At 52.6% G+C, this 25,771-nt stretch overlaps 1 protein-coding gene across 1 annotated transcript in view; it reads right to left on the reverse strand.

Moving 5' to 3' along the window:
* LOC308413317 (BOS complex subunit NOMO1) overlaps positions 1 to 25,771 on the reverse strand; it is a 44,733-nt gene that overhangs the window by 3,111 nt on the left and 15,851 nt on the right. Inside the window, exons 10-28 of the mRNA XM_080908244.1 lie at positions 24,177 to 24,282; positions 23,855 to 24,005; positions 21,687 to 21,861; positions 19,988 to 20,129; positions 19,528 to 19,659; positions 18,481 to 18,617; positions 16,352 to 16,439; positions 15,601 to 15,664; positions 14,448 to 14,543; positions 10,992 to 11,198; positions 10,825 to 10,907; positions 8,743 to 8,902; positions 8,482 to 8,608; positions 7,051 to 7,164; positions 6,203 to 6,330; positions 4,308 to 4,449; positions 3,945 to 4,028; positions 2,210 to 2,320; positions 826 to 927 (exon numbers count right to left, since the gene is read on the reverse strand). Coding sequence (XP_080764370.1) covers positions 826 to 927; positions 2,210 to 2,320; positions 3,945 to 4,028; positions 4,308 to 4,449; positions 6,203 to 6,330; positions 7,051 to 7,164; positions 8,482 to 8,608; positions 8,743 to 8,902; positions 10,825 to 10,907; positions 10,992 to 11,198; positions 14,448 to 14,543; positions 15,601 to 15,664; positions 16,352 to 16,439; positions 18,481 to 18,617; positions 19,528 to 19,659; positions 19,988 to 20,129; positions 21,687 to 21,861; positions 23,855 to 24,005; positions 24,177 to 24,282 — 2,349 coding nt within the window. The remainder of the gene's footprint in view (positions 1 to 825; positions 928 to 2,209; positions 2,321 to 3,944; positions 4,029 to 4,307; positions 4,450 to 6,202; positions 6,331 to 7,050; positions 7,165 to 8,481; positions 8,609 to 8,742; positions 8,903 to 10,824; positions 10,908 to 10,991; positions 11,199 to 14,447; positions 14,544 to 15,600; positions 15,665 to 16,351; positions 16,440 to 18,480; positions 18,618 to 19,527; positions 19,660 to 19,987; positions 20,130 to 21,686; positions 21,862 to 23,854; positions 24,006 to 24,176; positions 24,283 to 25,771) is intronic.

A 25,771-nucleotide genomic window follows, 5' to 3' on the forward strand; every position in this document is an offset into this window, starting at 1 on the left:
AGTTCCCACACTTCCCCACAGGGAGCCATGAGCTGATGAGAGGTCAGAACCGTCCCTCGACGCACTGACTGTACTCAGTGCACAGAATGGGGCAGCTTTACATACGCACAGTAACCACACACAGGCGCACATGCCAACACACACATACTACAGACAGACATACTACACATACACACACACAAACATATATACATACATACAACACACACACAGGCATACATACACAAAGGCACACACACAAACACAAACGTACACTACATACACAAACGCACTACTTACACACACAAGAGCACACACACACATGCACACATGTATGCACACAAATATATATACTACATACATACACACACACATGCATACACACACACATGCATATGCACACACACATAGACACACATACACACACAAACATACACTACACACATAAAAACACATGTACACATACACAAACACACACATGCATACATGTGTGCACACACAAATATATACACTAGACACATACACAGACACAGTCACACAAACACACACACACGTATGTACACGCATACACACACATGCACACACACACTCACACACACATACTGAAAAAGACCCAAAGGAAACCAGTCAACACCCTCCCACTCCTTAATTCTGTCTGACAGCTCTTACTTTCTTCCCAAGCCTCCTGCTAGGAATATTCACCGCTTTTGCTGACAGAAAGCCAGTGAACCGAGACTCATCCCCGCCCCACTCTCCTCTGACTGACAGGCGCTCATTTCTGCAGCGCGGCACTGAGACTAAGCAGTGAGCGGCATTTGCAAGGCTGGCATGACCCCAGCCGCTTACCTCGCCGTCTCGGAGCAGCGGTGGAAAGTGGAAGAAGAGCGACTGTCCCAGGGACACCGTCTGGATGGGGTTGTCCAGACTCTCGCTTTTGTACAGCTTCACCTGGGCACAGAAGGAAAGCAGCTCACGATACTGAGGCGGCCATGTTGTACACGGGACAGCCTCTTGTGGTCAGAATGGGAGGATGTGGCTGATGAGAAAGCAGCAGTTCCCTTCCCAGCAGGCCTCGGGATACAGTCCTCACCCCAAGACTGTGTGAGCAAGGCCAACCACAGTAATGTCTTGGTGGCCAAGAAGGAAAAAAGCGGCCTCCGTGTGCAAAGAGTACAGCGAGCACTTTCCCAACGATGTCCCCATCCTAAGGACACACCACGCCTCCACAGAGCTGGACAAACCTGGGGTCAGACTCATCCTGAGGTAGCGTCACCTCACCTAGCTTGTGTTGGGTCACCCGTGCTGGCCTTTGGACTTGCAGAGGCTTCCTACAAGCCCCAGTTCCGCACTGAGCGGCAGGAATGGTGACCACCTCTCTACCTTGCACCAGGACACAGGAGGGAGCCACAGTCCCGGACCATGTCAGAGGGTATGAGGCCCGGCCATGTCTGTGCTCTCTGACCACATACAGCTTTACAGGTAAATTTTAATTCTTTGGCTACCTGGAAAAGGAGGCGATTTCAGCTGACTCTGATTTCAAGATTTTCTAGAAAAGTCAGGTGATTTGAACCCTGAACCAAAATTCTAGCCCAGCACCAACCAGGTGGAACTAGGCCGTGGTACCACCCTCACCTCCACAGCCCATCCTCCATGCTCTCCCCCACCACGGGAGTGAGGCTACTCAGCCCACGGTCACCTTCACGGCACTCTGACACAGATGCCACCCCAGGTCCCGACTAAGCGTACCGAGAGCAAGACAGAGGCCAAGCACATCCTCACTGGGCTAAATCTTTCCGTGTTCTAAGCGTAGGCCCCGGGGAAAACCATTAACCTCTCCCAGAGGTCACAAGCCTTTTTTCAAAAGCTCTACATTTTCTGTGGAATTTGTCAGAGCCGGGAGAAAGGTTCAGGTCAGCTCCCAGCCTGCCTGGCGCGGGCCGGGCTCAGCACCCAGACTAGGAATGAGCTGACGGGGACACCGCCTCCTTCAGAGGATGCGCCGCTGTGTTGGGCCTTCATGGGGCTTCATGCAATCTGCCAGTCTGAGGGCTGACAACTCGAACGTCCCAAACCAGACTCCCCGTCACCTGGTCAGGGTGACAGGTGTTTCTTATGCCCTAACCTGCAGCGGGCAGCTGTCTGGCCGGCTCCCCTTGCAGCAGGCTAAAGCCAGGGCCAGCTAGGGCAAACATCTCTCCTGTGGACTCCGGGTCTTTTTCAGGACTCTTACCCACAAAGTCGACAAATACTCGGAAGAAGTGATTACATTTCCACTCAGGTCAAACTGGTTGATCTGCCGGAAAACTATGATGTTTACGTCGTCCACGTCATTGTTCCCAACCTGGAGAGGGAGGCAGACATTAGCGCAGGAGCTGCTGTCTTCCAAATGGTCAGTTCGGGCACACACAGCAAGCAATGGGCTAATAGCCCACAGGCACAGCAATACATGAGGGTGTATCTATTTGCTAAGTCTTCACTGCCGACGTATTTTAAAACCTTGTCTGGCAGCCCCAGCAGGGCAGAGCCCTGCCTGTCAGTGCCCGAGCATTAAAAGTAAAACTCAAGAAAACCCTCTGGTGTGAGCTGCAGCTGCCCCCGTTTAAAATGGCAGAGGCCGTCAATCCACCTTCCGGGTCAGCAAGTCCCACAGGGCCCAGCACTCAGCTCGGGCTTCAGCAGGCAGCTCTGAGCCCCGAAACCCTCCAGGCTAACCGGAGAGAAGGACACAACATGGCGTCTGAGATACTTCCTGTGAATGGCACGGGCCAAAAGCCCACCGCTGAGAGGCCCCCAAGGGGAACCCACGGTTGTTCTAAATCTGTATGTGTGTGCCACAGGTCTGTGCTGCTCAGCTCGGCCAATGTGTGTGCCACAGGTCTGTGCTGCTCAGTGCGGCCAGAGAAGCGTATTTTGCAGTGGACAATGGTCAGTGCAGAGACACACAGTCAGTCCAACTGCTGACAACAGGGACTGTGAGTGCTCATGTGTAAATGGGACATCTGCATCAAGCCACCACCTCGAAGACTCAGAGGACACCAGAAAGAAGGGAGGAGGGAGGGAGGGGAGCTGTGAAAGCTGCCTTCCGGACTCTCGACAGCCAGGACCCTCATGGAGCTGCAGTTACCCCAACATGGCAAGCCAGTCAGAGCCATTGCATAGATGGGGAATAAGACTTCACTCAGAAGATAATGGCAGTTGGCGGTTCCTGGGGGAGGGGCAGTCATTCCCTTTGGGGGTGTGGCCAATGTCAGGCAGCCCATGCCCCATGCAGGAGTCATTGAAATAAAAAGGAGACATGAATTTGGGGGGATGGTGAGAATGCTTTGGAGGGAATCAGAACAAAGAAGGAAATGGGTCATGATTAAAGTACATTATACATCTGTATGAAATTCTCAAAGAATAAAGACACAATGTTAAATAACCCGATGTTTGTTTTTCAAGGCAGGGTTTCTCTGTGTAGCCCTGGCTGTTCTGGAACTGGTCTTGTAGACCAGGCTGACTTTGAACTCAGAAATCCACCTACCTCCGCCTCCTGAGTGCTGGGGTTCAAAATACACGTTACTATGGCCCAGCTAGTCTTTTCCAAAGAAGCTCTCCTAAAGGTTGTAGAGATGGCTTCGTGGATAGAACACTTGCTACACAAACGTCAGAACCCACGTAAAAGGCAGGTGGGCACAGGCAGCCTACAATGCCAGCACTCGGGAGGTGGAGACAAGGGTCCCCAGGGCAAACCACTGGCCGAGCTAGCTGTATCTCTGAGTTCCAGGCTCTGCAAGAGACTGCGCCTCAGTAAAGAGAGCAATCGAAGGAGATGCCTCATCTTCCCAAGTGTACACACATATATGTACACAAAAAAGACCACAAGAAAAGTCCAGACGCCACTCGCAGGGAAGCTGAATCAGAATTACACCCCTACCCTGGAGAGCACTAACCGGAAGCCGCAGCCCAGCAAGAGCGATGCTTACCTCGATCACCCGATGGTGGGGCAGCGCCCGCTCGATGTGGTCGTTGCCTTCTGCCTTCAGCTGCACGTGGTACACGCATCCTGGCTACGAGACACCAGTTGTTACTATGAAGTCTGTCACACTCGACCTGAGAGCGACTCTGCTACAAGTGGTCACCGCACGGGGCAACTGTGCGTCCCCAATTCCCAATCTGCACCATCCGCTTTCCAACAAGACCCTTTGGGAAGCGCGTTTGTCAGCCAAAAGAGGGGATCCAGGGATTCCAGGGATTCCAGAGTCCCACCTTCAGCCGGTTAGCCCAGGCTATCCCACGAGGACACTACTGACAGCAAGAGAAAAACACCTAACAGCACACGAGCTCACCAGCAGTCCACGTAACCGGAACTTTCCCTCCTCATCTGTCACGGTGTCTTCTCCATAAATACTACAGTCCTTCTGCCCCACAGCTTCCACCGCGACACCCTGCTCTGGCTCTCCGTTTAAAGAGGACACGGTGCCGTAGCAGCTGGCGAGACGAGAGAAGAAACGGAACATGGCGCCTTCGGTCCTCTGACGCACAGGGCAAATCTGCTCTGCAGGGATACTTCCACCGCCGGTAACATAAATAATTCACGAGGATTCTCAGTCCACAAAATCAGCTGAAATGATCCCCTTGGCTACACCGAATCTGCTCATCCTTTATCCAGAGCCATTGTAAACGTAAGCGTGCGTGCGCATGCCTGCCTATCTGCCTGGTGTTAGTGGCTATCACTCAACCATCTCAGAGTATTCTGAAGAAATGGAAATTCTGGACAGCTCCTGGAAGGGGAGCTGGAGGTTGAGGAGGCAAGAATAGAAAGGCTATCTATCTATCTATCTATCTATCTATCTATCTATCTATCTATCATCTACCTACCTATCTACCTACCTACCTATTTATCCATCCATCCATCCATCCATCCTTCCATCCATTCATCCTTCCATCCATCCATCCATTCTTTCATCAATCCATCCAACCATCCATCCATCCTTCCATTCATCCATCCATCCATCCATCCATCCTTCCATCCATCCATCCATCCATCCATCCTTCCATCCATCCATCCATCCATCCATCCATCCTTCCATCCATTTATCCTTCCATCCATCCATCCATTCTTCCATCCATCCATTCTTTCATCCTTCCATCCAACCATCCATCCATCCTTCCATCCATTCATCCTTCCATCCATCCTTCCATCTATCCATCCATTCTTCCATCCATCCATTCTTTCATCAATCCATCCAACCATCCATCCATCCTTCCATCCTTCCATCCATTCATCCTTCCATCCATCCTTCCATCCATCCATTCTTTCATCAATCCATCCAACCATCCATCCATCTAGCTACCTATCTATCATGTACCAACATATCTGTCTACCTACCTTTCTATCTACGTATGTATGTATTTATCTATCATCTACCTACATATCTATCATCTACCTACCTACCTACCTATCTACATATATCTATCACCTATCTATCTATCTATCTATCTATCTATCTATCTATCTATCTATCATCTGTCTGTCTGTCTAGCTATCTATCCATCTATCTACCTACCTATTTGGTGGGGTTTTGTTGTTGTTTTGGTTCCATTTAATTTGGGTTTTTTGAAACAGGATCTCTCTGTATAGCTCTAGCTGTCCTGGAACTCACTGTGTAAATCAGGCCTAGTCTCGAACTCACAACCCCACCTGCCTGTATCTTGTATTAACAGTGCGCACCACCACTTCCGGCCAGAAAGCTGACTCTCCATTCTGACCGTCTACAACATCTGCAAGTTCCGCTCATCATCACATTTCCTCCTCTTAAAAATGTAGCCATACTTCAAACATTTTTAAAACATACAATTTTTTTAGCAAGGCCCTAGGCTCCCACAGACAAGTTTTCAGAGAGTATGCTGAAGAGTGGCAGCAGGTGACATACTGGAAAACGGACAGGATGTGGGAGGGGAACACTGGAAGAAGGGTAGTAGTCACCTATGCACTGCAAAAAAGAGCAGTCACCTTTTTGGCCTCTACCTTACCTTAAATCCCACCCCACCCCCCAATTCAGTCAACATGAAGTGTTAAGGGGCATTTGTAGATCAGAGTTGCAGTGTGGCCCACCTGCAGCCTGGGGGAGGGCACACACCTGCAGCCTTGTGGGGGGGCACACACCTGCAGCCTGGTGGGGGGGCACACACCTGCAGCCTTGTGGGGGGCACACACCTGCAGCCTTGGGGGGGCACACACCTGTAGGCAGTTCGGAAGCCAGTGATGGTGATCCTCAGGTTCTGCCCCTCCTGCACTTCTATCATCTGTGAGGATGGCTCAAAGCGGAACTCCTTCATCATAGGTTTAAAGTAGTACTGGCCAGGACTCTGCCAAGAGACAGGCAAAACTGAGATGGCTGCCACATTTTGAGTGGCTTAAAGTCACCATGAGCCACAATCAGGTGACAGAGCAGCAGAGCCTCCCAGACACACAGAAATGGCAGCTCTGTTTCTACATGTCGAGAACAGCGAACTGTTCCAGCCTTTACCACATCAGCAGAACAGAAGTGGGAAAGAATCAGAACGGGCACAGGCAGCTGGAAAGGACTTGGCAAACAAGTGGGCGGCGAGCAGACACTGGGCATGCGAAGCCCACACTCGTCCACGTGCAGCAGGCCCGGGCCAGCCCAACGTCCTCTCAAGAGCGTCCAGCTATGCCACCTCAGGCGAAAACTCCGTGCCTCACCCCCGTTACACATGGAGTGGACTTTAACAAAGAAACACAAGTAAGCCAGACACTGTCATACTCCCCTACACACACACACACACACACACACACACACACACACACACACACACACACTACCCCAAAATCCAGGATCTGTGAAAAACAAAGGCTGCCTAAGGGAGGAGCTGCTGCGGTCAGGAAACACTGCCCTGGCGTAGAAGGAAGCACTGGTCGGAAGCAGTGAGTCCCGAGTAAAAGCCGTGCTGTAACAGATGTATCTCCAGAGCCCTCCACGTGGCTGTCTGTTCCTACACTGCCCAACTACACATCCGGTCACCCGTGCTGCGTCCCCACTAGGGACTTGTAGAGCTTGGCCTTACCAGGTTTGAGAACGTCAGAATGCCGTTGTCTTGGGTCAGGAGGTTGGACCGGAACACGCCGCCACTGAGGGACAAGAGGACCCCAGGGAGTGGCTGGTCATCTTCCGCTTTAATCTGGAAGAAAGCATGTCATCAGAACACTAGGGCTGAGACCAGATGTCCACAGCAGGCGGGCCAGCTGCACGCGTCTGTAGTACAAAAGCAGAGACAGCGGAATGTCCCGGAGCCTTCCCTCCAGCCGTCATCCGCTATGCCCCGTCATTTACACTGTCGTGATCTGAATGTGAAATGTGCAGGGGCTCACAGGCCTCCACACGTGGTCCCCAGCCGGCAGATGATGTTTTAGGAGGATGTGCAAACCTCGGGAGGAGCCTTGCTGTCCCCTGCCTCCCCATCCATTCGGTTGTGAGCACACGCCCAGCTGCAACCATGCCTCCCCACCAGAGTGGACTCTGACCCTCAAACAATGACCCTAAAGCCGTCCCGTCTTCCTTAATCACTTGCACCAGGCATTTTTCCACAGCAGGACCATAAATGTTCGTTTCGTGGCCAAATAGGCTCGCCCCACAAACGAAGAATTTGGACTTACTGTAAGTCTATCCCCCAAATAGCAGTGACATGTCATCTCCCTGGCACGTCCTCAGTAGCTACAGAATCAGATTCCATCTTCCTAGCCACTAACTTGCTTCCACAAATGGCCGTCCATCTGTGCTGCTGTGTTCTCAGACATCTAGGGGTGTCTGATAAACCATGGATATCATCTGCGGCCAACACGTTTCTTCCACGTCTGTGCCTCCTCACTCTGGCCTAATGCTCGGCAGCGACGGCTCAACAGTCACACTCCTGCCCAGCCCTGGCTGCTGCCACACAGAGGACCAGTGACAAGAGAGACACCAGGCACCTCCATGGGAACAAAGCAAGTGAAATCAACAGCCCAGGATCTAGGGAGGGGCTTCCGTTGCTTGAGATGAAGCCCTGGGCTCCATCCCCAGTAATGTGTCTACCGACCGCAGACATCTGCATATACTGGGCCTGCCGTCTCGGGATTTGGTAGACAGAGGAAGGAGTTCAAGGATCCGTTCTATATACATTCTATACATCACAGGGAGGCCAGAGGCTCGGAGGCCAGTCTGGGCTGGACACCTGGCCTCCAAAGTCGGGAAAAACCACTGACACGCACGACCAAAAGGAAGTGGATGTCTCTCCACAGTGTACCCGGACACAGGAAGGCAGGCCGGCACTCAGTGCACAGTTCTGCTTATGTAAACAAACGCTCTGGAAGATGGAAAGTCACTGACGGAGAGAGGAGGCATCGGCGTGAAGGACTGTGCTCGCTGGGGGCCGACCATGTGTAGAGTTGACTCTCTACTTCCTGGGTGCTTTATCGCCGACATTCCATTACCCTCAATGAAGTGGCCTTGGAAACATTACCTCAAAGCTCACACCGGCCAAGGCATAAGCCTTGAAGTCTCCCACAGTTCCTTCCACGGCAGTCAGCACATAGCCCTCCTTCTGTGAGGTCACCGTGTACTCCAGGTCACTGTGTAGGGGGCCAACACTGCAGGAAAAAGAACCAGACACTACAAATGGCCGTTTCCAGCTTCAAAGGAAGCATAACCCTCCCCCAGGCAACCCAGCCTGCCTCAGGAGGTTCCCTGAAAGCAGCCAAGTGGTTTCTCTTTGGGGACATACCTGTAGGCACCTTTGTCATCAGTGAAGACAGTGATCAGGGGTGAACTTGCTCCCTTCTCGCTGATGACAATCTCCACTCCCTCCAGCTCCGGGTGGATCTGGCCTTCCAGGAACAAGCCCGCCTTCCCATGGATCTCAATCAGCTTCCCGGGGCAGCTCTCTAGAAAGGAAAACAAGAGGGAAGGGAGGCATCCACTAGAGTCCTCTGATGAAAGAGAGCCCAGATCTGACGAGGAGCTCAGGCTGGAGAGACCGTTCTGTTCTGCAAGCGTGTGGACCTGAGTCTGAAGCCCAGTATACATGTAAATAGCCAAGTTTAGCCCTGTGCCTGTAGCCTTGGCGCTGGGGGAAGAAGGCAAGGGCAATGCTGTGGCTCGCCAGCTGCTGGTCTACCTCCAGGTTCAGTGAAAGACCCTGTCTCAAGAGAATAAGAGCAAGCCACCTGAAATCTTCTCAGGGCGTAATGTTCCACCTCAGACCCAGTGTGGAGCCAGTGAGGAGAGGGAGACACAGCAGAAACTCACTCTTCCAACATTCTTAATTGTAAACTCGCCATACAAATGTTGCCCAGGCAAACCACCGCAATGGCCCGTTCCCAGGAGAGAACTTCCCTCCACACCTGGGGATCGGAAGACCCAGACCATCGGAAGCAACAAACTCAAGCAAGCTTGGCAACTGGAAAAATGGCTCTTCTTTGGCCTCCTGGACCAATCAAAGGAAGACTGGTCCTCCAGAGGACACCACTGCACCTGTCTCTGGCTACCTTGTGGGTTTTTCTTTCTTCCACTCTTTCCACCCCTAACACTAAATAAGAGAGAAAAGACAGCAAGGGAAGGAGGGAACTCCCTGAATAAGGCCAGGGTTTGAAAGGGGCAACGTTATCATTAGACTACTCCCTGCTGATTAAGGGTGTCGAACTCCTTGGCGCAAGTTGATCTTTCTTTTTTTTTTTTAATATTTTATTTTTATTTATATGTGTACACTGTAGCTGTCCTCAGACACACCAGAAGAGGGAATTGGATTCCATTACAGATGACTGTGAGCCACCATGTGGCTGCTGGGAATTGAGTAAGGACCTCTGGAAGAGCAGTCAGTGCTCCTAATTGTTGAGCCATCTCTCCAGCCCACAAGTTGATCTTCAACTTCAGAACATCTAATTTCTTCTTGTTGTTTCTGCTCTGTATATAGCTACCTAACCAACCATGACCAACAGCAACTAACAACCAACCAACAACTCACTTCTCAGGGCCCTAGCATTTATACACCCTCAGGAAAGTCCCCAGAATTCCAAATGTCAAACAATCATAGAAATTATCTGTTAGAGTTCGAGGCAAATCACAGTCAGCTGCTGTGGACAGTCTGAAATAGCCCATATCCCACACCTGGGATTAAAACAAAACAATATTTCTCTGTTTTTTTAAAGAAATCAAACTTCCAAAACTCTCACTACACACCACCACACCTACAGTCACAGAAGCTATCTCTACTTAGACCATTCATCTATCCATCCGAGTACTCATCTATACAGGCCTACATCCAGTTATCCACCCACCCACCCATCCACCCACCCACACATCCATCCAGCCAGCCACCCATCCACCCACCCACACATCCAGCCAGCCAGCCAGCCAGCCACCCATCCACCCACCCATCTGTCTACCCAGCCATCCTCCCACCCCCATCCCCACCCACCCCATCTATCCATCTACCCACTTATTCATCCATCCATCCACCCGTCCATCCACCCACCTACCCATCCATCCATCCACCCACCCATCCATGCATCATCCACACATACATACATACATATATACATACATTCATACATACATTCATACATACATTTATACATACATTCATACATACACACATGCACGCATATACACAGACACACATTCATACATACATACATACATACATACATACATACATACATACATTCATACATACATACATCTATTAGTGACACCAAGCACCAAATAGGCTTTTGTGTGGCTTACAAATATAACACAAAACCCATTTAAAATCAGAGAGAGCAACACAGTCATGATAATGATACTCGCCCACAGAGTAGACACGCACCTCCACTGACGGTGGCTTCCATGGATGGGGGATAAAAAAGGAGCTCTTTGGACGAGGGTGTAACAGTGATTTTCTCTCCAGACCTGAAGGAGTGAGAACGGCTCAGCTTGGCCGGGTGGCTCTGCGTCCTGGGAAGACAGAGCGCAGTGGCCAGCGCAAGCACTTACCGGGCCCAGTAGGAGAAGTCGTAGGAGAAGGGACCCTGTAACTCGTCCACCATCTCCTGCCCAGGAGGCCGGGCTCTGCCCTCCTCACCCTCCTTCTCCCTCTCCTGCCTGCGGGTCTCGATCTCTGCCAGCTGCTGTTCCCTCCGCAGCTCCTGCGCAGACTTCAGAGGTCCCAAGACCAAGGCTGGCTCGCTGTCAACGGAAGACCTGAAGGAGACACAGGGCAGGCTGTAGGACACGATGCTCATGGGAACTTGACATTTCCACAACTGGGGACTCACGAACAAAGCCCAGACACCTTACAACAGCACAGCGGCATAATCTGTTCTACAAACACTAATTGGGGGGCTGGAGAGATGGCTCAATAGCTGGCTGCTCTTCCAGAGAACCTAGGTTTGATTCCAGGACCTCTTCTGGTCTCTGCGTACACACAGCACAGACTCATATAAACTAAAGTAAAAATATGACAGCAGTAACCATATTGTTTTTACAAAAAGTAAAAACTAGGGCTGGGAATGTGCCTGCTTCACATGTAAACATGAGGGTCTGAGTCCCCACACCCACATCTTCATAAAAACTAGTTATGGTGGAAACGCGTTTATAATCCCAGTGCTGGGGAGGCAGAGACAGGTGGACGACCCCTGGGGTCCCCACTGGACGACCTAACCAGATCAGCAAGCTCCAGGCCAGTTAAGAGGCCCTGTCTCAGACAAAGCATATGGCCTCGGAGGAACAACACCTAAGACTGGATGCGGACCTCTACACACACATGCACTTACACATACACGTGTGCACATACAAACTACAAAATAAATAAGAAAATCAGCTGCAACACAGCAGCAGGTGCCAGCAGAACTGCCTGGAATAACTGCCTCCAACTTGACAGAAAGCCGCCAGCCTGCACGGGTGCCTGGTTGCACGATCCAGTCCCTCTGCCCTTTCACACCACCTTTTACAAATCTGAAGATGCAGAGGAGCTTGGCACGCATTTAATCCCAGCACCGGGAGGCGGATCTCTGAGTTCAAGGCCAGCCTGGTACACAGATCAAACTCAAGAACAGCCAGGGCTATGCAGAGAAACAAAAGGAAGGAGGGAGGGAAGGAAGAAAGGAAGGAGGGAAGGAAGGAAGGAGGGAGGGAAGAAAGGAAGGAGGGAAGGAAGGAAGGAGGGAGGGAAGGAAGGAAGGAAGGAGGAAAGGAAGGAAGGAAGGAGGGAGGGAGGGAAGGAGAGAAGGAAGGAGGGAAGGAAGGAAGGAGGGAGGGAAGGAGGGAGGGAAGGAGGGAAGGAAGGAAGGAGGGAGGGAGGGAAGGAAGGAGGGAGGGAAGAAAGGAGGGAGGGAGGGAAGGAAGGAGGGAGGGAGGGAAGGAAGGAGGGAAGGAAGGAGGAAAGGAAGAAAGGAGGGAGGGAGGGAAGGAAGGAGGGAGGGAGGGAAGGAGGGAGGGAAGGAGGGAAGGAAGGAAGGAAAGAAGGAAGGAAGGAGGGAGGGAGGGAAGGAAGGAGGGAGGGATGGAGGGAGGGAGGGAGGGAAAGAGGGAAGGAAGGAAGGAAGGAGGGAGGGAAGGAGGGAGGGAGGAAAGGAGGGATGGAAATTCAGGCAGGCAGGTGAGGATGATGATAGAGAGCAGCAGCTGTGGGGACAAGAAGCAGAGTGCCACGGGACTTGGTCAAGGTCCTTCTGGGATGGTGACACTGGCAGAGAGTGAGAAAGTACTTGGCCTGGGTCAGGGTGGAGAGGGCCTCAGGAAAGCAGATAGTGGTGGGGTGATGTCCTCTAGGGGAAAACTCACTGGGTGTTCAAGAGATGGCAAGATCAAAACACGGGGGGCAAAGGCCTCTCGGAAGAACAGACAGGTCAGAAGGGGCCAGATGTGAAGCAGAGGCCACACAGCCTCCAGAGTCCCGTGTGGGCTCTCGGTGAGTCTGGGGTGGAAAGCTTGCTGGAGTGCCCACTGTGTGCAGAGCACTGAGTCAGGAGAAACAGCCCTGACAGGGAGGAGGGACAGGAGGCCGCTGCAAAGGCCCAAGACCGCAGTGAGCGGGAAGGGTGCGGACAGTCACACACAGGGCTGGGAAGAGGTTTGGGCGTACTGTTACTGTAAAGGCAAAGCTTTGAGTCTGCTGGACCAGGAGGAGCAGGAAAAGGTCGGGAGATGCCATTTCTGAACAAAGGGAGGCCACAGAGCCAGCAGCTGGGATACAGCCTAGCAGGGTCAGGGTCCCCCAGAAGGGTCCAAGAAGAAATGTCCAGCCAGAAACACAGCTCAACCCTGTGACCGGAACACAAGCCTGTGACCGGAAGACCCCTCCGCCCCACTCCCAAAGCTATAAAAGTTAGTAATGAAGATGCATTTGGTACCCTGGAGTCACTGTGGCCCGTGAAGAACGCTCAGCAAGCAGAAGCCAGGGCACCCACAGGGCCTGCACCCCAGAGACTCAGCAGTGGATGCTCCACACACAACCCTGTTGCCACCCATCCAGCCCTGAGGTCAAAATGCTGCCAGCCTTCCCTGTCACAGGCTCAAAGGACACACTCAAATATGATCACAGTCACACATCTGTGTGTTTGCTTCCACATGAGATTGTCAGTACCACGGGGGCATTTACAGCCTACGAAACCCAGGGCTGTAACCCTGACAATTCTCAATGACACTTTCCGGGCACAATGTCACAGGCAGGGCATTTCAGCTACAAATGATGCTGAGAGAGAAAGACCGATCACACAGCAAGTTCAAGGCCAGCTTGGACAACTTGACTGAAAATGAAAGTGAAGGACGGTGGGTGTGGTTTGGTGTAGAGTTTGCAAGCCCCTGGGTTCTGAGTTCAATCCCCAGGACCAATGAATAAACATTACTCTGTATTTGTGTATCTGTGTGTGTGTTTATCTGTATGTACATCTGTGGGTGTGTATGTGTACATGTATGTGTGTCTGAGTGGTATTCTCGGTATCCATGACAGATGGGCAGGAACCTGGCTGGAGACAAGGTCAACTTAACCGGAGGAGAGGTGTGAGTTCCTCAGAGTTCCTCTGTGTGCAACAGCCATGCCGCCCCAAACTCTCACTTCCTGAGAGAATCGGGGTGTCAGACACACCTCACCAGCATGGAGCATTGCAAGGCCTGCCTTCCAAGTACCTCTCCAGCCTATACAGGAGGCTACTCACAACCTCGAGGAAAGAGCCAGAGAGGAAGAAGAAACGTTTTAAGTCACTAAAACGCCTGAACTACAGTGAACAAAACCCTGGAACTTTTTTTCCCTTAGCCAAAAAAAATATAAAGAATTCAAACAAATTGGAGACGCAGACCCCAGCTGTCAGGAAGCCCCTCCCCACATAGCTGTGGCCAGGACCCTGCTGCTGTGTTTACCCCACGGTGTCACCAGAGTGTTAAGGGAGGGAGGCCACTGGCGCATACACTCAGAGCCACCCTGCTCCCTGCCACACAGGACACTGCTCTTACTTGATAGTCACCGTGACGTCCATCATTTTGTCAGTGATTATGGTTCCGAGAACATGGTGACGAATGGCCGTCAGCGTCAGGATGCTGGGTGACGACCTAGGAATCAAACGGAGAAGCCGCTAGCAGGAACCCCTAAACAGACTCCGAGGGGTCGAGTGGACCCTCCCTGACACACTGAGAAAACAGCCCGCAGGCTGGGGTGAGTAAACACAGCCTCACAGTACAACATCCTAATCGGTTTTTGTCACTTGATGTAAGATGAAGACACTTGGCAAGCGCAAACCTCGGCTGAGAAAATGCTCCCACAGGACTGGGCCTGTGGGCAAGCCTGTGGTTCATCTTCTTGATTGATGATTGACGTGGGAGGGCCCAGCTCACTGAGGGCGGAGCCACACCTGGGGTGGTCTGGCCTGTGTAAGGAAGCAGGCTGAGCAAGCTAAAGGGAGCAGGCCAGTCAGCAGCACCCCTCCATGGCTGGGGCACCGGCTCCTCCAGTTCCTGCCCTGACTTCCTTCCCTTCATGATGGACTGAGATTGGAACAAACACGCCAAATAACCCTTTCCTCCCCAGGCTGGTTTGCGCCATGGCGTTCACCACAGCAATAGAAACCTAAATAACACACCCACCAGAGACGCCAAAGCTCCCAGCGCTGGCTGACGGGGAGGAAGTCTGGCTGGGCCACCATGTTTACATTGTTTAAGTGTGTGTGGGGTCTACCGAGAATAAGGGTGTGATATTTTGAGAGCGGAATTAGTTTAAAGACCATTTTCTGAAGTTCCAGAACTCTATTACTATCACTGTCAGGAGGTGGAACCGGTACAACAGAACACACGTGAACTCAGAGGTCAGCCTTGTGAGCCCACTCTCTCCTTTCCCCTAGGCAGGGTCTCCAGGCTGGCTCAGCAAACACCTTTACTCAATGAGACCTCTTGCCGGAATCCTTAGGAAGGAGAGCCCTCTTCCGTTCCCTCCCTAACATTTTAGGATCATCATAAAACCAGTATCGAGAATTTTACTCAAATTCCTAATCTTACCTCTTCCAAAAGAAAACAAACGGAACCCGACAGAAACATACCCGTGTGCTCAGAAACAAATGAAGAGACAAAAGAGGAGACCACACACCCACACAAAGCCCCCTGTCCCCAAGCTTACGTGTCGTAGGTGTAGAAGGCTTGCTCAAACCGGTGGCAGGAGCGAGGAGTCACTTTGTACACACCTACAGAGAGAAAAGCAAACACAGCTGTCTGAGACTAGAGGACACTTCCAACACATGCGCTCAGGAAAGTTTATCACAGACCTGAGGTCATGGGACCGGAAACCCCAGGCAGGCTGCTCTCCTCGGCCAGAGACCCTTCATACCCACTCAAGAGCGCTCTACCTGTGACTCCCTGAGGTTGCACACAGAGAATGTGCTACACACACACAATGGAATATAACTCAGCCACAGAAAAGAACAAAGCACTGTTATACTACAATGTGGCTCAGCTCCAAAACTATGCTAAATGTGAGAAGCCAACGGCTGCGATCAGGCCGAGGCACAAAAACTAAGCTGTGGCCGGGGCTGGGTCTGTGCCAGAGACTGAACAACCTGGGAAGCCTGCTCGCAATCATGCATCTCAGGCGGATGGGCGTTGTTGTTTGTGTGGTGCTGGGGGTAAGCCCACGCTTGAGGAGCACTGGGTTAGTGCTCCACCACTGAGCCCCCAGCCAGCGAGCTTCACACTGTGTAAACTGTATCTCGATAGACCTAGAGAGGCCACGGAGGACTAGAGGCAAGGCAGCACATCGCTGCTAGGACAGGCCACCGGCCAGCAACGTCATTAACATGTCTGAAGGTGAAAGGACCCCGGGTCTCTGACCCTCAGGTCCAGGCTGGTGACAGACTCCCACCTCCCAGACTCACCAGGCTTGGACAGGCAGAAGCGGTTGACTCCCCTGGAGAGATTGTAAATCCCCACGTTTTCGGGGCCATTTCCGTCCTGATGAAACTCCTGAAGGGCGGAAGGCAACACGGTGACTTATGGGGAAAGACACTACAATGGTTAAGAATATTTCTGTGGGGTTGGAGGGATGGCTCAGTGGTTAAGAGCACTGGCTGCTCTTCCAGAGGTCCTGAGTTCAAATCCCACAACCACCTATAAAGAGAACTTATGCTCTCTTCTGGCATTCAGGTACACATACAGACACAGCAACTCCATACATTTAAAAAAGAAAAAAAAAAAAAAAATGTCTGTTTTTGAACCACCATCATTTTGGCCCATTAATCATTTGAACTATTGGGTGCCACAGGAAAACTGCAAACCTTCACAAGCTTCTGACTTTTTGTGCTATTTGCACTCAGGTGGCTCCTGTTTACCGAGTGACTGTTAGGGTGGGCGTTGGGGAGAGGAGGGGAGGGGGACCTTTTAATTTGGGAAATCAGTGATAACAGATAGGATATAAGGAAGAGATGCAATGATCACGGTCACTGCTATGAAGAAGAGTTCCCACGCTCTGGGCTGGCCTCGGGGCCACTGCCTCAGTAGGAGACAGGAGCCGAGGCCTCAACGGTAGGAGAAAAATAAGGACCTGCGTGTCTTGGGAAGGCTTGGCTCTCTGCGCAGAGGGATACACCAAAGGCCAGCAACAGTGGAGACAACCAGTTCAGCTAGAACCGAGAAGCCATGCTGGGGCCCAGGGGACCAGGGGACAAGGCGGTAAGGCAGGACTCGGCCAGCCAAGTCCTTGCCCCCCTTCCTTACACAATTCAGATTTTAATCTAGAGACAGCAGAAATCGACCACAGGGCTTAGGGAGAGGAATGTCTATTGCTTGTTCTTGGCCTGTTCCTGGGTAAAATGGGTACCTCAGGGTTTGTAGCAGCTAAGGCAGTGGCCTGGCCTCGGAGACACCAGCTCGGGTACTACCCGTGTCACAAGCAACCCTGCTGCTGCCACTGGTCCAGCTCTCTGCTGGGCTCCGACAATGACATCTGCTACTGCCCCTGAGGAAACTAGGGCGAAAACCCTTTCCCAGAAGCCCCTGTGACTGCCGCCACGCAGACAGCAGGGCGACAGAAAGTTCGAGGCCAGCCTGGGCAACTCGGCAAAGCTCAGTGTCAAAAACAGAAAGTAAAAAGGTGTGGGGGGGTGCTGGAGAGATGAGCAGTTAAGAACCGGGTTCTGACTGCTACACGGAGACTCACAGCCATGTACCGCCAGCCCCAGGGGGATCCGTGCCCACTCCTGGCTTCCATGAACACTGCACACAGGTAAGACAGATGTGCATCGGCAGAGTGCCCATATACACTAAAGAAACTAACAGTGATCTAGGCTGGCCATGGTACTCCATCTTTAATCCTAGCACTAGGGAGGGCTAGGCAGTTGATCTGTGAGTTTGAGGCCAGCCTGGTCTACACTGTGAGTTCCAGGACAATCGAGGCTACGTGATATACACAGCTGATCTCAAAAACAAACAAACAAAACCAAACAATAACTTTAAAAATGGCTTAAGGACCAGGAATACAACTACAGGGAGCGGCCTGGAGAGCTCAGCCGCACACCAAAGGAAATGCTGAACGAGGCACAGCCTGCCCGGCGCCCCAGACTGAGAGGGGGCACTGTGATCCCTACACTGCAGAAAAACGCAAGGGGGCTTGCTCAAGCTGCACCGCATGCACCACACCGCACCAGAGCTGCCCAGCTGCCGACCTGAGGACGCCTTCCCTGGCAGGTGGGAACTCAGGGTAGAAAAGAACTGGGCTTAACTGTCATCGCAAACTTGCTGTGCCAGGCTCTGGCAACTGCCATAAGCCATTTTGTATGTGTGTGTGTGTGTGTGTGTGTGTGTGTGTGTGTGTACAAGAAGGGCATGTGTGCACTGCAAAATATGTGTAAGGTCAGAGGGTAACTTGCAGGATTTGGTTCTTTTCTTCCCACTGTGTGGGTCCTGAGAAGCTAATACAGATCCCCAGCTTGGTGGCAAGCTCCTTCCCGAGCTGAGCCATCTTGCCGGCCCCACTGGGCACTCTGAGTGCTTCAGAAGCGGCACATACCAGGGTGATGGCATGGGACAGGGCGCAGCGCAGCATGTAGCCGGTTTGCCGGAACTCCACCGCAGACACGTCTTCCTCCAGCACTTCAATCTCCAGGCTCTTGTTCCTCCAGCACCAGTCCTCATGCACGATGCTTACTACGAGGCAGACACAAGGGGGCGCCCCGCTCGCTCACTCACTCCACCGAGCCCCTGGGGACCTGCTAGCGGGCTGCAGAAGATGACCCTGTGCTGAACCTGTCTGCACTTGTATTCCCAGCACCCTGAAGGCTGAGGTGTGTAAGGGTTAAGAGTTCAAAGCCAGCCTGGGCTGTCCAGTGAGACCCTGTCTAAAGAGAAAATACACTTTACATAAAAATGCCTAAGCGGGCAGAAATGTCCAAGGCAGATCATTGTCGAAGAAAACCTGACACCAGCGGCCACCACCACCACCTACAACAAAAAAAATCCATCTAGGCAGAAGACGCCAGATTACAAGATATCCAGGGGCTAGACTTTCTGTAATCATTTTTAACTGTTTGTCTGTGCGGGTCTGGGCTTCTGGACTCTGCCAGTGAACTGTGAGCGGCAGTCAGTAGGTGCCCATGGGCTTGGCAGGACCCCGCTGAACAATAAAAACAGACAACCCCGCGAGAGGGTCTACTTCCCACCAGGTACAAGTCCGGTCCCTGCTCAAAAAGGCAAGAACTGGCTTACCTCGGGCATCAGGGCAGCAGCGGGGCACCGCCCTGCCCACCAAACCCTGTGCTGCACTTCTTACTCTCTCCTGGAGAAAGACTACTGAGCCATTTCACACACCTGACTGTGAGGTGGCAGTCAGGAGGAGACAGACTGACAGGCCAAGGTCACTCTAGCTAGAGCGCAGTGGCAGACATGAGAGCCTGGTGCTCCTTCGGGCATTTAGAGTTGGGTCCTCTATGACAAAGGGACCTAACTTTGGGGGTCAAGGTCCTGGACAGGGTTCGCTAGGAAAGGCCTACCCTCAGCACGCAGCGGGAGGAGGGGTGCGGCCTGGGATCTCGCACGAGCACCACATGCCCCATCTTACTTTTGTATTTCCCAGGCAGAACTTTGTCAAAGGTGAAAGTCATGGAGTTGAGCTTGCCGGAGAGCTGGAGGCTGCGCTTCTCACTCTGGCGACTCAGGGACTGCAGGGTCACCAACAGGTCACCGCAGGTGTCTGCAGAGGAGAGACCAGAGGACCTCACGGTACGGCCATTCCAAACCCTGACAAGCTTTGGAGTGTTTAGCCTGAGTGATCTCAGGCTCTGGGGGAGAGTTCAGAAAGAAAGCCTGGGAGGCCTGGCTTCCTCACGGTCAGTACAGGGAGTGACTCAGTCCCCAGCACCCCAAGGCTGTGGTCAGCAGCAGACACTCCGGCGGGGAACTGGCCCCACTCTACATCTCTGCCCATTCCCTGCAGACCCCCGACCAAGACGGGCTGGGATAGATCACCTTTACCTCCACCCCATTCGGAAACGCTCCCCCTAACCGCTGAGCTACCTTACCCAGACAGGAGACTTTTCCGGAAACAGACGCCAAAAACTGCACAAAGGCCACGTCCATCACAGGCCTGTTGGTCACAGTGAGAGGGAACGTCTGTGGCTTCAGCATGAGCCCGGCTCTGGTCTCCGCCTCAGGCACCACCACCTGTGAACACAGGAGACGCTGGAGCCGTGGCTCTCGGCCTTCCCAAAGCTGCGAGGCTTTAATACGGTTCCTCAGTCTAAGATAGTGAAGGGTCGGCCTCCAGCCCAGCAGAAAATGGAAGATTTTTATAGTGACACTGTCCTAACCAGACATGGCAGCAACAGCCTGTCACCAGGTCCAAGTCAGCCTGTGAAACCAAGTCTCAGAGAGAGGCTACGTCTGATGTCCCCTAGAGTTGCCTGTGGAATAACTCAACCTCTTTTCTCCATGTACTTTTTTTTTTTCTCAAGGTTTTATTTATTTACACCATAGCTGTCCTCAGACACACCAGAAGAAGGCATCAGATACCTTTACAAATGGTTGTGAGCCACCATGTGGTTGCTGGGATTTGAACTCAGGACCTCTGGAAGAGCAGTCAGTGCTCTTACCTGCTGAGCCATCTCTCTAGGCTGTACTTATTTTCCTGTGTGTAGCTTTAAGACAGAGGCTATGTAGCCCAGGCTAGCCTGAAATTCGCACTCCTCCTGTTTCAACCTCTCCAGTGCCGGGACTGCAGGTGTATGCCATCACACCCGGTTCCCTTTTCTGTGTGTGCGCCTTTCCCAAGCTCAGAAAATGATGGGGATTACTCCCAGGAAGGAACTGCCCAACTCCAACCGTCTGACAGGTGGTGTCACTATGGCCACCTTCAGAGGATGGCTGTCATCACAGTCCTTCTCCACTTGTCCCTACTGAAGGAAGGACCCACTCTAGAAGACCCAGGCTTAGTGAACACCCCTAGGTCTCCTTCCCTAGAGCTGGGAGCAAGGCTGATTTGATTGGCAAGCCCTGCTACCTACAGATACGCCATCTTTCCCCGGTGCACCAGAAGGTGGACGGGGCAAACCTCTGGCTGTGCTGTCGCTCAGCACAACTGTGCTCAGGCTGACTCCCCTGTGGAGAAACTCCAGGCCACGTGCTGCCCTGCTTCTCTGCCTGACAGGGCGAGCCTCTGCTAGCTGTCCTGGAGTCAGGGTGGGGACGCTCCTCCCCGGTCAGGCTCTCAGCCTCTGTTCTTGGCCTCATGATGTCCGAGCCAGAGCCCAGGAAGGTACTAGAGGGCCTAAGCTCACTCCTACCCCTGTGCAAACACACACACACACACACACACACACACACACAATGAGAAAGAACAGGCCTCTGTCTATTCACAGCATCCACAGGCAGGAATGAGACTGACATCAGGAAATGTAAGGCTCCTTCTTGTGCCCCACTATTGCTCCTAACACTCTGGAAAAACCTTGCTTTTTCAGCTTGAGGGAGGGCGTGGGAGCGTGGAGACCAGAGATCACCTTGGGTGGTGTTTGCCCGAAAGCCACCAGCTTGGTCTTCCAGATGGGATTTCCCGCTGGCCTGGAGCCTACTCCAGTAAGCAAGTCTGGCCGGCCAGGGAACCCAGGGATCGGCCTGTCTGTGCCTCCCCAGCACTGGGATGACAGCTCCTGCCAGCACAGCTCTATTCTATGGCCTGGGCCGCACTCCCAGCCTCCGACACGTTAAACCAAACACATCATGTACCTGGACTTTGTAGACCCCTGGTTTTGCTTTAAAGCAAAATGACCCATGAGCATCAGTCTCCACGGTGACCAAAGCCTTGTCCTTGTCCTGGGAGGACAGGACCACTTTGTATTTGTTCATCTGCTTGACTGTGTCGGGGAAGCGGGTGATGGATATCTGACCACAGATGCTGAACCTGCAAGGAGAAGCCTGGTTATCCCAGCGAGACTCAGACGCAGCAGGGCAGGCTCCCACAACCCGAGACAAATGCCCTTTGTCCCCACTGCAGACTTTGTGATGTTCACCGCAGAGAACCACCTGTAAAAGCCTGCGCCCAGGCCCAGGGCAGAGCCCTGGGTGCACTGGGTGACAAACGCCCCTCCTCCCCAATGCAGCAGAAGCCATTTGTTGGAAATCTGCAGGTAATAAGAATGTTTCAGATAATCAGATCACTACGGTGACTTGGGCTAACTCTCAGAAAGAAAGCTGTCAGCTGTCTCCAAAATGGTGCCGTTGGCAGACCATAAAACTATATTCTTTGTTTATGGTTAGGTGCCATGTGTGAGACCAAACGCAAAGTTGAAACCGAACTCCTTAGGAGCGGAGAGCCACAGATGCCGCTCACAAAAGCGGGAGAACCGATGAACAGTCCCCCCGAGAAACACACAGCAGGCCCTGCAGCTTCGGACGGAATGATACTGAAGACACTTTCTCCGCTGACAGTCACGGGTCAGACTAAATGCTGGAGAAGCATGTCTGTCCCAGCTGGGCAATCGGGGAAGAGATAAGGGAATGGTTTCGGAGCTGGAGAGATGTTCGGTGGTTAAGAGCACATGCTATTGTATAAAGAATGGACACCCCCAAACTCCTTTTGGTCCCAAAGAAACTCAAAATAAATGGCCCAGGAAGCCCTAATCCTTCCTCCCCTGGTCCTCCACACCCACCCCAGACTATCTACCTCTCAGAACTCCCAAACTCTTCCTGGCACAGTTCAAACTTGTGGGCCCCTTTCCCCCAACCCCCGTCGTCCTCACAGGGGCTAACGGCCCCGTCCACTGCTCCTTACATCTGTCGCCCTTGGCACAGTGCCTCAGCCAAAGCCTCTGTGCAGAACCGCACATGGGGGTCCACAGGCAGCTCAGTGGCTCAGCTGCCTCCTCATCTAGCATGGATGCCCCAGCATGCAAGTACAGAGGGGAGGGAAAAGGACTCGAACCCAAGAATTATCTTCTAGGGATGATTTACGTCAATCTTTTAAAGCCGACTGGTCACAGCAGACCCCTGGTCACTAGGTGGGGTCGGCTGGGGCTCCGCCCCTTAGCTTCAGCGCTGGTAACCACCCTGTCACTCACTGTCACTAACTGTCTCAGCGCCTGGCCTTACCCACTGAGGCTCGCCAGTCCTGCCCTGCAATGCTAGCCCCCCACCCTCGGTGGACCGGCCACCTACGTGCCAGTCAGCAGGATGAACAGGTCCTAACATCTGGGAGGATGTGTGCCACCTAATGGTCATGGGACACCAAATTTGAACCCTCAACACCTGTTCGTAACACCACTTCTCTTAGGCTGTGAGTCCCTAAATGTCTGTCCACTCTGTCCTTGGTGTGGGTATCTGTGACGGTGACAAGCTCTGCCACTGGCCAGAAATGTGGTGAAGCCCGCATCCACCACCGTGTGCACCCCACAAAGCCCCCAGAGTCTGCCGAGGAAAGGACTCACAGGAGGGCTCACTTCAAAGACCTTTTGCTAACACTGACAGACAGACAGACATGCTTCTTGTATACATGTGGAAGTCTGGGACAACCTGTCTGAGTCTGTTCTCATCTTCCACCCCTTGGCCCCCAGGTATCAAGGTCAAGTCTCCAGGCCGGGCAGAAAGAAGCACACTCACCACCCCCGCCCCTTCTTCTACTTTAACTTGAAAGCACACATACGCGCCTGCAGCTATTAGTTTGTGAGTCCTGATTGATTGATGGATTGATTGATTGATTGACTGATTGATTGATGATTGATGCGGGAGGGTCCCGTGTTGAGTAAGGAGGCTGGGAAGCCAGTCAGCGGCCCTCCATGACCTCTGCCTCGGGGCCCACTCCCCTCAGTGGCCCACTATAAACCCTTCCCTCCCCACCTTGCTTTTGGTCACGGGGTTCCATCACGGCAACAGAACCCCTACCCAGACGGCCTACTCACCCTGTAGCGATGAGGTCGGCCAGCTGTGGGGTGTTGGGTGCAATTTTGATGGTGACCATGTCGAAGTAGAGGTGCTCCTTCTGAGCGTGGATGGTGTATGTTCCGGTTGTTATGTTCTCCAGACGGAAGGAGCCATCAGCTTTCGTTTTCACTGTGAAACCAGAGCACGTGACCAAAGAGATGAGCTGCAGAACCTTGCATCCAGCAAGTACGTGAGGGCACAGCGGTCTTCGAGGCCACTACGCTTGTCCCTTGGGTCTACATCGTTCCACGATGTAAAACAAGCCCTTAGAGCAGACGGGGGACCGCCGTGCCTGCCCACCTTTGATCTGGTTGTTCAGCGTGACCACAGCCTCCGGGACACCTTCTCCATCGGGTCCGTTCAAGACTCTCCCGGTGACAGAGAAGCCCATGACGTGGAACACGGGCTGCAAGGTGAAGAGCGGGTTCACATGACCATGCCACCAAGACCCCTCCTGCCCGCACCACGGCTCCATGCTGGCCCCTTGCCTCCCTCTCAGCCCCAGTTCCACAAGTCCCGCTCCCTCTGGCTGCCACTGTCTTCTCGGCTGCATCTCCGGTGCCTGGGTGATCATCAGAGGTGAACAGCATCAGCCGCAGACTCACTTCCCAACTCAGCAGGTCTCTGCCTCTGGCCTGTGGGTCTCCCTGGCAACCCTGACCTGACCCCAACATCTCAAAGACAAACTGCATGGCCCGAGACCCCGATCTGGCCCGGGACCCTGACCTGGCCCCAGCATCTCCTGGGAATCCAATCTGTCTCCTAGCATCTCCTGGGACCCCTGACCTGTCACCCCAACATTATCTGGGACCCATAGCTTTTTCCTTCACCCCCAGCATGTCCCTTCAAGCATCACCTGAAACCTCTGACCTATTTCCACTTCTGTCACCTAAGACCAATGGCCTGCCATTTCCTTTCAAAGACCAAGAGCCCACACCTAACAGCCAGAACCCAGGCTAGACAGGCTCCTTCCAACCCACCCTTCCTTTCCAAAGTCACTCACAACACAGCCTGGTACCTTGACTGTGTGTGTCCTGCTCGCTGAGAGCACCAGGCCTGGACTCTCCCCGGAGGCACTGAGCTCCCATCCCCCTGAACTTTAGCTTTCGGCTGAAATACCACTAATTTCCTAGCTTCATCAAACGCCTCAGGGTCTGAAATGCCTGTTTGATTTCCTATACCTTAACCCTGTCTCATTCAAATGTAGGCTTTGCAAGCTCACTGAAGCCTGTGTGGCCTGGCTCCCTGCTAGACAGCAGGCGCTCAGTAAGTGCCTCCTGAGTGAACAGATGCAGGCATTTGAGAGCCTCAAAGTGGTAAGATTTTAGTTTGGCATGATGACACATTCACACTTATAATACAAGCACCAGGTGTGACTGTGCAGGGCATGGTAACACACACCTGTCACCTCAGCACTCGGGAGGCACACACCTGTGACCTCAGCACCATCCTGGGACACACTGTGGTATTGTCTCAAAGCAAGGAAGGGAGAATGAAGAGGAGGGACAAGGAAGAATAAGAAAGTGGCTTTCTTTTTATTTAAGAATAATCCTTCTGAGAATAAATGGTAAGCCAGCTAAGTATCCCCTTATTAAGGCACATATCCAACAAACGATTTTCTTAGGCACTTACTATGTGCCAAGTGCTGACGCACACGGGTGAGACTTGAAACTTACCGGTTAAGACTAGCATTTGACCTTCATCTGAGTACTTTGCCCAACTACCCGCCACACCCTTCCTGCAAGGTTGTTCAGGCAATAAAGGCTCAAGGCTCATTTTCCTGGCCTCCTGCAACCAGTCAGAGGCCCCATGCAGGCTTAGAGGGCGGGGCCGGCTCCTTCGACTGCACTATTTTAGCAGGTTGCTTTTCATCGCGGTATGAAAAGCAGCTTTTC

Source organism: Micromys minutus (genome assembly GCF_963924665.1).
Source record: "Micromys minutus genome assembly, chromosome: 32".
In the NCBI taxonomy this organism is placed as follows: Eukaryota; Metazoa; Chordata; class Mammalia; order Rodentia; family Muridae; genus Micromys; species Micromys minutus.